Source organism: Capsicum annuum, chromosome 11 (genome assembly GCF_002878395.1).
Source record: "Capsicum annuum cultivar UCD-10X-F1 chromosome 11, UCD10Xv1.1, whole genome shotgun sequence".
NCBI classification, from domain to species: Eukaryota; Viridiplantae; Streptophyta; class Magnoliopsida; order Solanales; family Solanaceae; genus Capsicum; species Capsicum annuum.
This window is the reverse complement of record NC_061121.1, coordinates 102,591,061-102,604,430: the sequence shown is the minus strand read 5'-3', so window position 1 is coordinate 102,604,430 and position 13,370 is coordinate 102,591,061. Positions and strand designations below refer to the sequence as shown.

The window sequence follows — 13,370 nt, the reverse complement described above, 5'->3', positions numbered from 1 at the left end:
ATATTGGTAGAGAATCAAAGAGCTTCCACTGCCGGTGGCAGCTATTTCCCATATATTGCCGCCCGTCTGGCAAATGATCACCGGCAGCTATTACCCATATATTGCCGCCCGTCTGGCAAATGATCATATTAGAAAAATTGGGTCACCGTGCTTCTTTCCAATGGTATCTAATTTGCATAGCATCTTGCATCTTTCCGGTGATTACTTCCTCATATCTGATTTGCATAGCACCGCGCATCTTTTCGGTGACTACTTTTTCATATCTGATTTATGTAGCACCGTACATCTCTCTGAACTACTTTCTCATATTTAATTTGCGTAGTTCCATGCATCTTTTCGGACTACTTTCTCATATCTGAATTGCATAGCACCGTGCGTCTTTCTGGTAACTCCTCAAATATGATTTGCATAATTTCGTGCATTTTTCCGGTGACTCCTCAGATCTAATTTTTGTAGGTTCAGTTTTCATTAGTGGTGTGTGAAGACCAACACCACCAATAGGTCAAGTGTCTCCCTGCGACCAAACCCCAACCACGGTGAATCAACCTTCCACGCGCCTCCACACACTAGCGTGCGAGCCTATTCTGATCAGTTTTTCGTTGGCTTTCTTGTTCAAGATCTATTCATCTCTTGATTTCAAGACGACCCTTATATTTTATATTGGTTTCCAGCAATTTTTCAGTTTGTTCCTTTTCAATTGAGGTCACCCAGATGTCCAAAGCAGTCCTTACCAGTTTTCTAGCAAATATCTTTACCAAGTCTCTCACTGGTCCTCGTATTGATTACATCTATAACAAGTTTGGTACATATGACTTATATGCACCAGCTTGAGGGGAAGTGTTAGAATATGAGCAAGAGCAGGAATAGGAAAGAATCCAACTTGGAAAAGGAATATAATATAGTGTCCTACTTGGAAAAGGATTGGAATGTAGTGTCTATAAATAGGGTCTCAGAGTAATAATGTAGATACAATAATTTAATAATATTCTTCTCTTATATTTCTCACACTAACGACGAAAAATATTGCTCACCAATCTGTCATTGAAAAGGTGAACTGGATCCTTAGGAGTCGTTTGGTGTGAGAAATAAGGGATAAATAATCCTGAAATGATGAAGGATTGTTTTATCCCATGTTTGGTGAGAGGTATTAGTTAGTACAGGAATTATTTATCCCACCATTTACACCATAGTGATGGGATAAGTTATCCCATATACATGGTGGTGGGATAACTAATCCCAAGATTAATTATCTCGGGATAACTCTTTCCCAACCAAACGACCCCTTAAAGTAATTTGTTAAGTTCACTAGACTAAACTTAGAGCAATCACTGCCTATAAAGCAATAGAGAGAGCTCAGTGAACTCAAGCATCAGTAGCATGCTTTCGCGCTCAAGGATATTATTTGCCAACTCTAAGAAGCAGAAAGTTCCTCCAAGCCAACAAATGCCCAAGATCAAGAAATACAATGAAAACATCCTCTTCGTATTATCTACAAACTTCAAATATGTAGAGACAAGTAACATCTACCTACAATGCTTCCTACATATTTTTTTTTGGACATATATCCACGACGAAACTTCTACAAAGGTGAGAACCAAGGACTACAAAGATTAAAGATCCAAAATGGTCAAAATCAAAGGAAACACCTATATTACAAACACAATAAAAAACAAGAGGATGACAAAAGAATGTGAAAAATGAACACTTTCCTAGATTCCTTAATTTTCTACAAAAACCATAAAAGATACATGACTTGTTTCCTTAATTAATCTATTATATACTCCCTTTGTCCCTAAAAGATTGTGTTAGTCACTATTTGGTCAGTCAACGAATATTTTCTTTGACCATATATATTTTTAAATACTTTCTGAATATTTTGAATTGTTGATTATTCTGACTAACAGTAGTAGTTTCTAAATATGTAAATTTTATTTGAAAAAATTGAAGATTGTAGGTACGAATTCACACCGAACATTCTATTAGCATGATGGACAACTCAAAGATCATAAACTAATAGTGAATATTGTATAAATTAATGTAATTATATAGTGTTGTATATGTATAATTATAGAGATATGATGTAGTAATCAAAGAGATAGAATAGCAGATTGGGAGAGATACAATAGCGAATTCAAAGGAATAGAATAGTTGATCTTTAGGGGTAAGAAAGACAAATTTTTTGGGATGTAATCTTTGAATAATTTCTATTTAGTGGCAAAACTCCCAACATTGAGAGACATTCAGCACAAATTTGACATGGTATTAGAATCTTCTCTTAGTTGTCTAGTTTCATAGAGTTCATCATGGTTCATTTCAATTCTTTTGAAAATTTTGGTTGTGTTGATAGTTCGTCAACATCGTGGACTTTTGATCTTGTTCATTCTGGTTGTTTTTTTGTCATAGTGTTTCTAGTTTTTATAGCTATTCAAGAACATGGCTTCACATCAATTTGAATCCTTCAATGTTCGCTTTAGTGGAAAAAATTATTCTTCCTGGGAATTTCAATTTCAATTATATGTTACCGAAAAAGAACTATGGGGGCATATAGATGAAAGCGAACTTGCTCCTACTGATCCTACAAAGTTAGTTGAATGGAAGATTAAGGATGCTCGGATGATGACATGGTTTTTGGGGTCAATTGACCCTCTTATTGTTCTTAATCTCAGGCCATACAAGACTGTTAAACTTAAGGCCATGTGTAAAAAGGTTTACAACCAGGACAATAGCGCAAGACGCTTTCAGTTAAAGTATGAAATTGCTAATTACTCTCAAGGAGATCAATTCGTTCAGGATTATTTTTCTGGATTTCAAAATTTATGGGTTGAACTTATTATTGTTTATGCCAAAATACCTGCCAAATCTCTTTCTGTAATACAGGCAGTTCATGAGCAAAGCAAGTGAGACCAATTTTGATGAAGTTACATTCTGATTTTGAGAGTGTTCGCTCTAACTTGATGAATCGTGACCCGTCTCCTTCCTTGGATGTTTGTTTTCGGAAATTACTCCGTGAAGAGCAGCGTTTTGTCACACAAAATGCTTTCAAGCAAGTTAATGATGTTGTTGTTGCATTTGTTGTCCAAGGTAAAGTAAATGGTAGGGATATGACTAGAACTCAATGCTACAGTTGCAAGGAATATGGTCATATTGCTAGAAATTGTGGCAGAAAGTTTTGTAACTATTGCAAACAACAAGGACACATTATCAAAGAGTGTCTCACACGCCCTTAAAATCGTAAGGTCAATGCTTTTCAAGCTAGGATAAATGGTTTCACTGTTGAGAACTCATCTTCGGGACAAGTTCTTACTCCTGAAATGGTAAGACAAATGATCATATCAGCCTTTTTAGCTTTGGGGCTACAAGGTAATGATCTTGCATCTAATTTTTGGCTTGTCGATTATGGCGCTTCCAATCATATGACCAACTCCCCTAGTATGCTAAAAAATGTTCGTAAGTATCATGGTCCATCACAAATACAAGTTGCCAATTGTAGTAATTTACCCATTACCAAGGTTGGGGATATTACTAAAACTTTCAACAATGTTTTTCTGTCACCAAATCACTCCACTAGTCTTATTTTAGTTGGACAATTGGTAGATAACAATTGTGATGTGATTTTTTCTCGCAATGGTTGCCTTGTGCAGGATTGGGTGTCGGGAACGATAATTGCAAAGGGGCCTAAAGTTGGACAATTGTTTCCTATACCCTTTTACATTCCTCATCTATCTTTTGCTTGTACTTTTATACCTAGTAAGACTGAGGTATGGCATAAGCTCTTAGGACATCCAAATTTTATTGTGTTGTCTCATTTATCAAATTTTGATTTATTGGGGAATAAAAATCAATTTTCCGCTGCTTCCTTTGATTGTCTAGATGTAAATTGGGCAAAAGTAAAATTCTTCCTTTTCCTAATTTTGGTAGTCGTGCTACAAAGTGCTTTGATGTCATTCATAGTGATGTTTGGGACATTTCACCAATTGTTTATCATGCTCATTTCAAGTACTTTGTGACATTTATAGAAGATTATAGTCGATTTACGTGGGTGTATTTTCTTTGTTCTAAATCTGAGGTATTTTCCATATTCAAAACATTTTTGGACTATATTGAGACTCAGTTTTCTACTAGCATCAAATTATTAAATCTAATTCTGGTGGAGAATATGTCTTAAGAATTCGAAAAAGTTTTGCTTGAAAAAAGAATTGTCTCATAACGCTCTTGCCCATATACACCACAACAAAATGGGGTTGCAGAACGTAAAAATCATCATCTTTTAGATGTCACTCGTACTTTATTGATTGAGTCCTCTGTTCCATTTAAATACTAGGTGGAAGCTTTGTCTACTGTTGTTTACTTAATTAATAGACTATCTCTAAAGTGTTAAATCTTGAATTTCCATATTTTTGCCTTTATCACAAAAATCCTAACTATGATAATTTTAATACATTTGGTTGTATTTGTTTTGTGCATCTGCCTCCTTTTCAGCGCAATAAACTTTCTATTAAGTCTACTAAATGTGTTTTTATGGTTTATAGTATTTCACTGAAAGGTTTTATCTATTATGATCCATGTTCTAATAAATTTCATGTTTCTAGAAATGTTGTTTTCTTTGAGAATCAGTATTTCTTTCCTATTCATGTTGAGTCATCTCCTGTTTCTCCTCTTCTTCCTACTTTAGTCATCTTCTTCTAAGAAGTACAAACTTGGATTTGTGTATGAACGACGGCAGCCAACTTTACCCCTCCTCGTATTGATCCACCACCTGAAACTGCTCCACAACTAGAATTTGAGAATTCTTCAAGGCCAGCTTCTCTTGAGCCCACTCGGCGATCTACCAAAGTATTTGTACTCCTAGTTGGTATCGCTTTTCATCTACTTTATCCACCATTTTTGTTCCAACTTGTTACTCACAAGCTTCCAAGCATGAATGTTGGCAAAAAACAATTGAGGAAGAACTTTTGTCTCTTAAAGAAAATGCCACATGGGATATTGTTTCATGTTCTTCAAATGTCTGTCCAATTGGATGTAAATGGGTTTATTCAATTAAACATCATTCTGATGGAACTCTTGATCGGTACAAAGCTCGGTTGGTTGTTCTTGGTAACAAATAGGAGTATAGTATGAACTATGTGGAGACATTGCACTAGTAGCAAAAATGACTACGGTGCGAACTATTATTGCCATTGTTGCTTTACAAAACTGGACTCTTCATCAAATGGATGTCAAAAATGTTTTTCGTGGTGATCTCAAAAAAGATATTTAGATGAAACCTCCACCAAGTTTGTTCTCATCGCCTACATTAGATGTATGCAAGTTGAAGAGGTATTTGTATGGATTAAAACAAGCCCCCAGAGCTTGGTTTAACAAATTTCGATCTACTTAACTACAATTCTTTTTTTAGCAGAGCAAATATGACTCATCTTTGTTTCTTCGAAAAACATCTACAAGTTGTCTTCTTCTTTTGGTATATGAAGATGACATTATTATTATAGGAACTGATTCTTCACTAATCACTAGCCTGCAACAGCAGCTTAAGGACTCTTTTCATATGAAAGATCTTGGTACTCTTACTTATTTCTTGGGATTGGAAGTTCATAATGATTCTTCAGGTGTGTTTCTAAACCAACACAAATATGCTCAGGATCTGATTTTTTTTGGCTGGTCTTCAAGTTTCTTCCTCCGAAGATACTCCATTAAAATTGAATGTAAGGTATCATCGTGAGGAAGGTGATCTTCTTCCTGATCCAACTATGTTTCGGCAAATTAGTTGGGAGCTTAAATTACCTTACCATTACCCAACCTTGACATCTCTTTTGCAGTTCAATAAGTTAGTCAATTTATGCAAGCTCCCTGTCATCTCCATTTGGTAGTTGAACGTCGCATCATTCGATATCTCCTAGGAACATCTAGTCATGGATTATTCTTTCCCAGTGGTTCTCCTATTCGTCTTAATGCTCTTAGTGATTTTGACTAGGCGGGATGTCCCGATACCCGTCGTTCAGTTACTGGTTGGTGCATGTTTCTTGGAGATTCCTTGACATCTTGGAAGAGTAGGAAACAAGATCGTGTCTCAAAATCTTCAACAGATGTTGAATATCGATCTATGTCTACAGCTTGCTCCGAGGTTGTATGGCTTCGTGAATTACTTGCTGAGATTGGATTTCCTCAATCTACTCCGACTCCTCTTCATGTCAACAATACAAGTGCTATTCAGATTGTTACTAATCCGGTTTATAATGTGAGGACCAAACATATCGAAGTAGACTGTCATTATATACGAGAAGCTGCAGATAAATGACTCATTACTCTTCCACACGCGTCCAGTGATCTTCAAATAGCTTATGTGTTCACAAAATCCATGTCACGACAATGTCATCAGTTTCTAGTATAGGCAAATTGATGCTTCTTGATCCACAGCATCAATTTGAGGGTGATGTTAGCATGATGGATAACTCAAAGATCATGAATTAATAGTGAATATTGTATACAATAATGTAATTATATATTGTTGTATATGTAATATGTGTAATTATAGAGATATGATGTAGTAGTCAAAGAGATAGAATAATAGATTAAGAGGGATAGCGGATTCAAAGGGATAGAATAACTGATCTTTAGGGATAGGAAAGGTGGATTTTTGGGATGTAATTGTTGAATACTTTACATGACCCTAGACAGGAAGGTGTGGAGGTCGCGGATTAGGGTAAAAGGCTAGTGTGAGTGTGTGGGTTGTGGCAAGGTGGTAGGAGAGCGCTTGTGTCGCCGGGTGTCCTCTTTTTATCTCTTATTTCGAATTGCTAGTATTTTCTCTTATTTTGTATTTCTCTGATATTTATTTTTATTTTTATTTTATTATTTCTTATTTCGTATTTTGTTTATGTCATCCATCCTGTTTCATGTTTTATTACGACCTTGGTGTACTATTCTCTATCTTGAGCCGGGAGTCTATCGGAAAAAGCTTCTCTACTTCTTCGGAGGTAGCGGTATCAGCTAAGTTGCTCGGACTCGGGTGCGGATGTCCGATACGGGTACGAATCTAGAGGTCGGATACTTCGCGGTCTCAATTTAAAGATTCAAGGATATGGATCTAGGGATGGATACGGGTGCGGGGATTCGGCAAAAAATAATTTAAATATCTAAAAATAGAGTTATAAAACATAATTATATGAAAAACTTGAGGAAAAAATGTTGTTCAAGAAGAAAATCTTGGAAGGAGATAATAAGAAAAGCAATAACATAGAAATTTCTATATACAAGGTATTCCATTTTCTTCAATTTCACCTTAACTTTTGTTTTGATTACTAAATTTCTTAAATTTGTCCAGACCTTTCCGGTCAATTTTGGTCAAAGTACCCAAAATCGGTTGACCAGATCAGGTACGGATCCCACACCACACCCACACCCATGTCGTGTCGACATGGGTGCGGCACCAAAAGTGAAGAGTCCGAGTAACTTAGGCGGTATGGACTACGTACATTTTACCCTCCCCACACGTCACTTTATGGGAATACACTGGGTTTTGTTGTTGTTGTTGTTGAATTGTTGAATACTTTCTATTTAATTGCAACACTCTCAACATTGAGAGACATTCAGATTCAGCACAAATTTGACAGTTTAGTTAATTTGACCCTCATATTTCAAATCAAGACAATCTTTTTGGGACGGGGGAATATATAATTATAATCACATCTTTCAGTAAATATTTCATTAAAGCACCCTCTTTGTTCTCATTAAAGGAAGGGGAAAATAAACTAGTTGACATTCCACCAGTGATTAATCACCAATTAGTGTTTTCAGAAACTATACAAAGTAAAATAATACTTTTAAAAAAAAAAAAAAAAAAAGACTAACTTGAAGAAGATTGGAGGCAGTAAAGGTGAAGAAGATGAGGGCCAAATGTAAAATCAGTAATCTGGTAACTGCAGAGAGTGAAGTAAACTGATTTTAGTATACACAAGAAAGCAAGAACTTGGATGTTAAAAAATTAAAAAGTAAGAGGAGAGAGAGAGAGAGATGGGCGCAAACTCGTCATTGATGAAGAAAGATTCATCCAAGCACACCATATCATCTTCTTCTTCAGTACTCATGGTGGTGATGCTGGTTTCTGTCTTCCTCTTGCCCCACGGCCCACAACCGCGCTCAGTTGCCAAGCGCGCTCCTGTCACTTGAATTTTGTTCTTTTGGACCATCTCTTTCAATTCCCAATTTCATGGGCTTCGGCTTCAATGTTTAATGATTGGTTTGCAGCGACAAATCTAAATGTGTGGTTTTAAGATATTTAAAATTTACATATATATACACAACTTAAAATTACCATATTACACTAAATATCAATTTGGCAAAATATTTACACAAACCCCAAAATAATTACACAAATTCCTTTTTTTATTTTTTCTCTCTCTTAAATATTATACATCACAAAACACGCATACATACTTTTGCTCCATAGTGCATTTCATTACCCTCCCGTTATTTGCTTCATTTTCTAAACCCATAAATCACGGTATTATACAAGTAACATCCATTTAGAGGTTAGTAATTTTCTAACTGTACAAGCTTTTAATTGATTATTTTGATTTACTTCATTAAATTTTTGAAATTGTTTTTTCAACTTTACCAAATTCAGGGGTTTTCTGTTTCTTGTTTTGTTGCATGTTGAAATTTCCGTATTGTTCAATCATAGTCAAGTTCATTTTGGCTTTTTCGTTCTTTTTCATATAGTATAAGTTGAATCTTTGATTGATTTTATTGTTTTGTAGTTCGATTTAACAATACTGTTAAGTCAATTTAGTGTCAATTGCTAATGGATTATCCTCCAAGTTCTAGTTTAGGAATTTCTCAGTTTGATTCAAAAGAAAAAGATATTTTCGTCAGATTTGTTCCTGGTAAATTTGATTATAAGGATCCGAATTTCACAAAGAATCGGTCGAAGCACCGAAATGACCCCGTTATAATGAAGAAGTTAAAGTAAATTACCGCTTCTAGAACGAAGAAGGTTGGTTCAAAAGCGACAAGTAAAAAGAAGTTTGATGATTCCGGTCGACCACGTCTTCCTAAGGTACTGATTGTGTTCGTACCTTCAATTATCGATGTATAATAATACATTATACATTAGTTTTTTGTTTAATTAATGTATAATGTGTGTATTCTGAATTGTATTTATATAGGTTATATATTGTCAGTTATAAAAATCAAAACAGTTATGAAGTTTTATTATTGCATAAGTTGACATTATACATTAAAGAAGATTTTTTTAAAATGTATAAGCTACCATCATACATGTCTGTCTGTGGTTTAAGTATATCCGATATTACATTTGAGATGTCTAAGTATATCCAATATTACATTTTTTAAATGTATAAGCTACCATCATACATGTCAATCAAAGCGCATTTGATGTTGAATATGTTCAAAACACACCCCAGCAAGCATTTGAAAGTTTGTAAGTAAATTACAATTTTTTTATAATGTATAGCTATGTTTAAATTAATATACTTACTGTTACTTCATTTTTATTTTTTTAAAATCAGGGACTGTGGTGTCTTTGTGGCTGCTTATGCAGAAATATTAAGTGGAGAATAGCAAGTGCATTCAACATGCATGCTATGCTTCATTACTGTGGCATTACGGAGTAGAAAAGGCAAATGAAGGGTACACGAGTGATAATGGCGATCCTCCTCGGCCAAGGAATAGTGTGCTCCAAGAAATTGATGAAAGTGCAATTGTCACTTTAGAGTAGCAGTGTTTAATAACAGTCGAAATTGAATCAACTAAATCTTATTTTTGTAGTTGATGTTAAACGAATTCAAAGATTACTTTCTGGATGTTAATTTACATTTATGGATGTCTTCATCTTATGAGAATATGTTTTCTAGTCACTGAGACACTACTGCAGTGTTACTAACTGATTCATGGTACTTATTGAATTTCTCTTTCACTTATATTGTTAATGATTAAAACAACATATTACTAATTAATCTGACATTGTATTTTGAACACATAATATGTTTCCTGTTATGTACCTTTGCTTATAAGTGAATCTTGCATTGAGCTAAAGACTAATACGTTTTAAAAGTATGTATTACATAACAGCATACATGTTGTAAAACGTTTATTACTTGTAAAAAAATTACAGAAATCGTTAATACCATGCACATTTATAATGTATGATGCTATATCATACATTGATACGAATGTATAATCAAATATTATACATTCGTAAGTCTATTGGAATGGCACAGTTTCACTATACATTGCTTTGAATGTATAACAACTTATTATACATTCAAACGTTTACTGGAAAGGCAGACATTTATTATACATAAATTTGACTGTATAAAAACATATTATACATTCGTAAATTTATTGGAATGATACTGTATATAATTTTTTTTTAAATTGAATTCAGTTAAATTTTGTTATTGTATTTCTAACCTTATACATGTTAAAAACTTACAATGCTATATCATACATTTATTACACATTAACTATTAATGTACAACAGTTTAATACACCGTGTATTTCAGCAATTACTTACTCCTATAGAGGGTAAGTTACATAGTTAATGTGCATTTATAATCATGTTCTAACTTCAAGTTATATGGTTACGAACTATGATATAGGGAAAAAGCTTAAAATTTTTATACTAATATAAATCATTGATTAAAGAAATTAACATCTATAATCAATAAATATATATATATATTACTTGCTCCAGCATTCAAAAAAAAAACTAATAAAAAATGTTTATACAACCAAAGTCATTCAAAGCATCCAAACATAGAAAACCATATTATATTCTTCACGATTCCTTTAGAAAGAAACCGCAAGTCCTGCGGTTGTGGCCGACTCGTCCGCATTTACCGAAATTACTGTTGCGTCACTTTTGTATGACGTATAACTAATTTTTGACTCCCAAAGTTCAAAATATCGCAACAATACAAGGATATTCATATTGATTTTACAAGTATTAAAGAACGTATGTAGAAGAAGATTTTAGTAGTTTTGAAGAATGGGTGTAGAAGAAAGTGGTTGATTTTTGACTTTCCAGATCGTGAATCACAGGAAAAAAAATTATGTATAACAAAAATTTTAAAATTCAAATATCAGTTACATGTTTTATCAATAAACGACTTAATGTTGGCTAATTACTACCTTTAATTAAGTAACTGTAAAATAATGAAAGATTCTCTTACTTTAAATATAGGATTAGTTGTTACATCATACATTCGACCAATGTATAATATGTGACCGAATGTATGAGTATGTTTGCAAAAAAAAAAAAAAAGAGAAAACAAGAAGAGATTTTGTGTAATTATTTTCATTGTCTAGGGGATTTATGCTGTTTACACTTAAGATATTTGACTCTAAATTAGAGTGTCTTTGAAGAATAGTCTTCCATACTTTTTAATATACTAAAAGTATTATTTTGTCTCTCTACATCTCAAATATCTTTTTAAAATTTTCATACTCATTTATCTCTCAAATTTTATTTTTTATTATTTTCACTTTTTAATTTTCTTTTACTTTTATTATTCTACTTTTTTTTTTTCACTTTTTTATTTTTCCTTTAAATTTTTATTCCGATTTTCATTATTTTCAGTTTTTATTTTTTCCTTTAACTTTATTTTCATGCTTTAATTTATTTGTCTCAACCTTTATTTTTTTTATTTTTTTTCTCAATCATTATCTATTTCTTCATTTTTTTCCCTTTTTTAATTAATTTGTCTTTAACCTTTATTTAGAGTTTTTTTTATTTCTCTTTTTTTTTCAGATTATTCTCAGATGTTCATTCTCGTTGTTATCTTTTTCCCCCATTTCTCAAATACTCTTTCTGTTGCTTCTCTTTCATTTTAACTGATTTCTCTCAAATCTTCAAACTCGATTAACAAAAAAAAAAAAGATATTGCTTTTGATGAAGAAATAGAGCGTTTCTCAGTGGATGTTGATTCCAATTCTTCGAAACTTTTGCCTTCAAACTTAATTGACATCTTTGTTGATGTAAGTTTCTACTAAATTCAGTTTATCACTAACATGTATTTTACATCAATTTCTGAAGAATTCTCTGTCAGTCTATCTTCCTTTAAATATATTTATTGTGATCTAATTCTTGCCTATAGGGTAAGAATTATAGAGGATCCATCAAATCATTACAGAACAAAGTAGTGTTGACTTTTAACCATAGGGGTAGTTGTTTTTTTGTAGGATAAGTCTTGCCTCTAGGACAAGAGTTATTGCGCATCTGTTTAATTAATAGACAATACGGCAAGACCAATTCTTGCCCATGAGGCATTACTTGTTTCTATGGGGGCTCAGTTTTTGCTTCTATGTCAAGATTTATAGATTATCTACTGACTTAGTAATATTATGTACAAGTGATGAATGTTGAAATCAAATATGCCAATAATTGGGTTTTTCTGTTAAGTTTGTTTAACACTTTAATGTAACCACTTTGTTCTAATTTTGTAAAGTGAAATGACTTGAGAATTAGCTTACAATGAAGTAAGATTAGGACTATTTTTCAGATAAGATTCAAAGTGTCTGCATTAGGCCAGTTACAACTTGATTGACTACTTTATGCATGTTTTTATGTGCGTCTCAGATACTGTGCTGCCAAAGGTGTTAGTGTGTTACTTTATTCCTCCGATCATTGTGCTTATAAGCCTCTAGCTTTATGTTCTTTACATTGTCAGTTAAGACTAAATTTGAGTGTCTATATATGTATTACTATAATTCTCTCCTTTTCAGACAGTGAAAAATTTATGTGAAGGAGAAGATAGAGAGAGAAAGAGAGTGGAGTAATAGGAAAATAAGTCATTGATTGTAAGCAATGGAGGTAGCTGAGAAGTTAACTATGAAAGAAAAATATGTTTGAACTAGTCAGCACATGTAACATTTAAGTTGTATACTATTAATGTTATTAGTTAGATAGCTAGATACTATCCTTAGAGCAATATCAGATCTCTTAGAGTCGATACACCCAATATTTTGCTTTTACTATCATATCGGGAGTTAATCCATATATTGCTTGATGAAAAATTGATAGTGGATTCATCTTGGATGATTGAGGTAGATGTCAGGTGATATATCTGAATGATAGAGCTAGAGTAAGAGCTACAACAACTATAGCACAACACTTTTCTTAGTATTGAAATCTGTACATGACGAGTTGTAGAAAATTTAAAAGGAAAAGATGTGTTGCCTGAATGTTTAATGTTTGGCTCTTGTGATGTGGATTCAAAGGAGTAGTTTTATTCACTTGCAACTTGTGGGCGACCTTTAAATGATACGGTATTATTACTTGCTATCCTAATCTATATTTGTAATGTGTGCCTGGCTATTCTATTCAATCTTATTGTTCTTTATATCATATGTGA

The 13,370-nt window shown here is 33.2% G+C and overlaps 1 protein-coding gene across 2 annotated transcripts in view; it reads right to left on the bottom strand.

The window, feature by feature from the left end:
- Positions 1–8,268, bottom strand: part of LOC107843075 (protein-lysine N-methyltransferase EFM3) — an 18,573-nt gene extending 10,305 nt beyond the window's left edge. The window contains exons 1-2 of one of the 2 annotated variants that reach the window (XR_007046736.1): positions 8,020–8,268; positions 7,846–7,913 (exon numbers count right to left, since the gene is read on the bottom strand). Coding sequence is in view for 1 of the 2 variants with exons in the window: in XM_047398869.1 (XP_047254825.1) it covers positions 7,846–7,913; positions 8,020–8,183 (232 nt within the window). In the remaining variant the exon portion in view is untranslated. The remainder of the gene's footprint in view (positions 1–7,845; positions 7,914–8,019) is intronic. The other variant, XM_047398869.1, reaches the window with a different exon arrangement.
- Between the last annotated feature and the right edge of the window lie 5,102 nt (positions 8,269–13,370).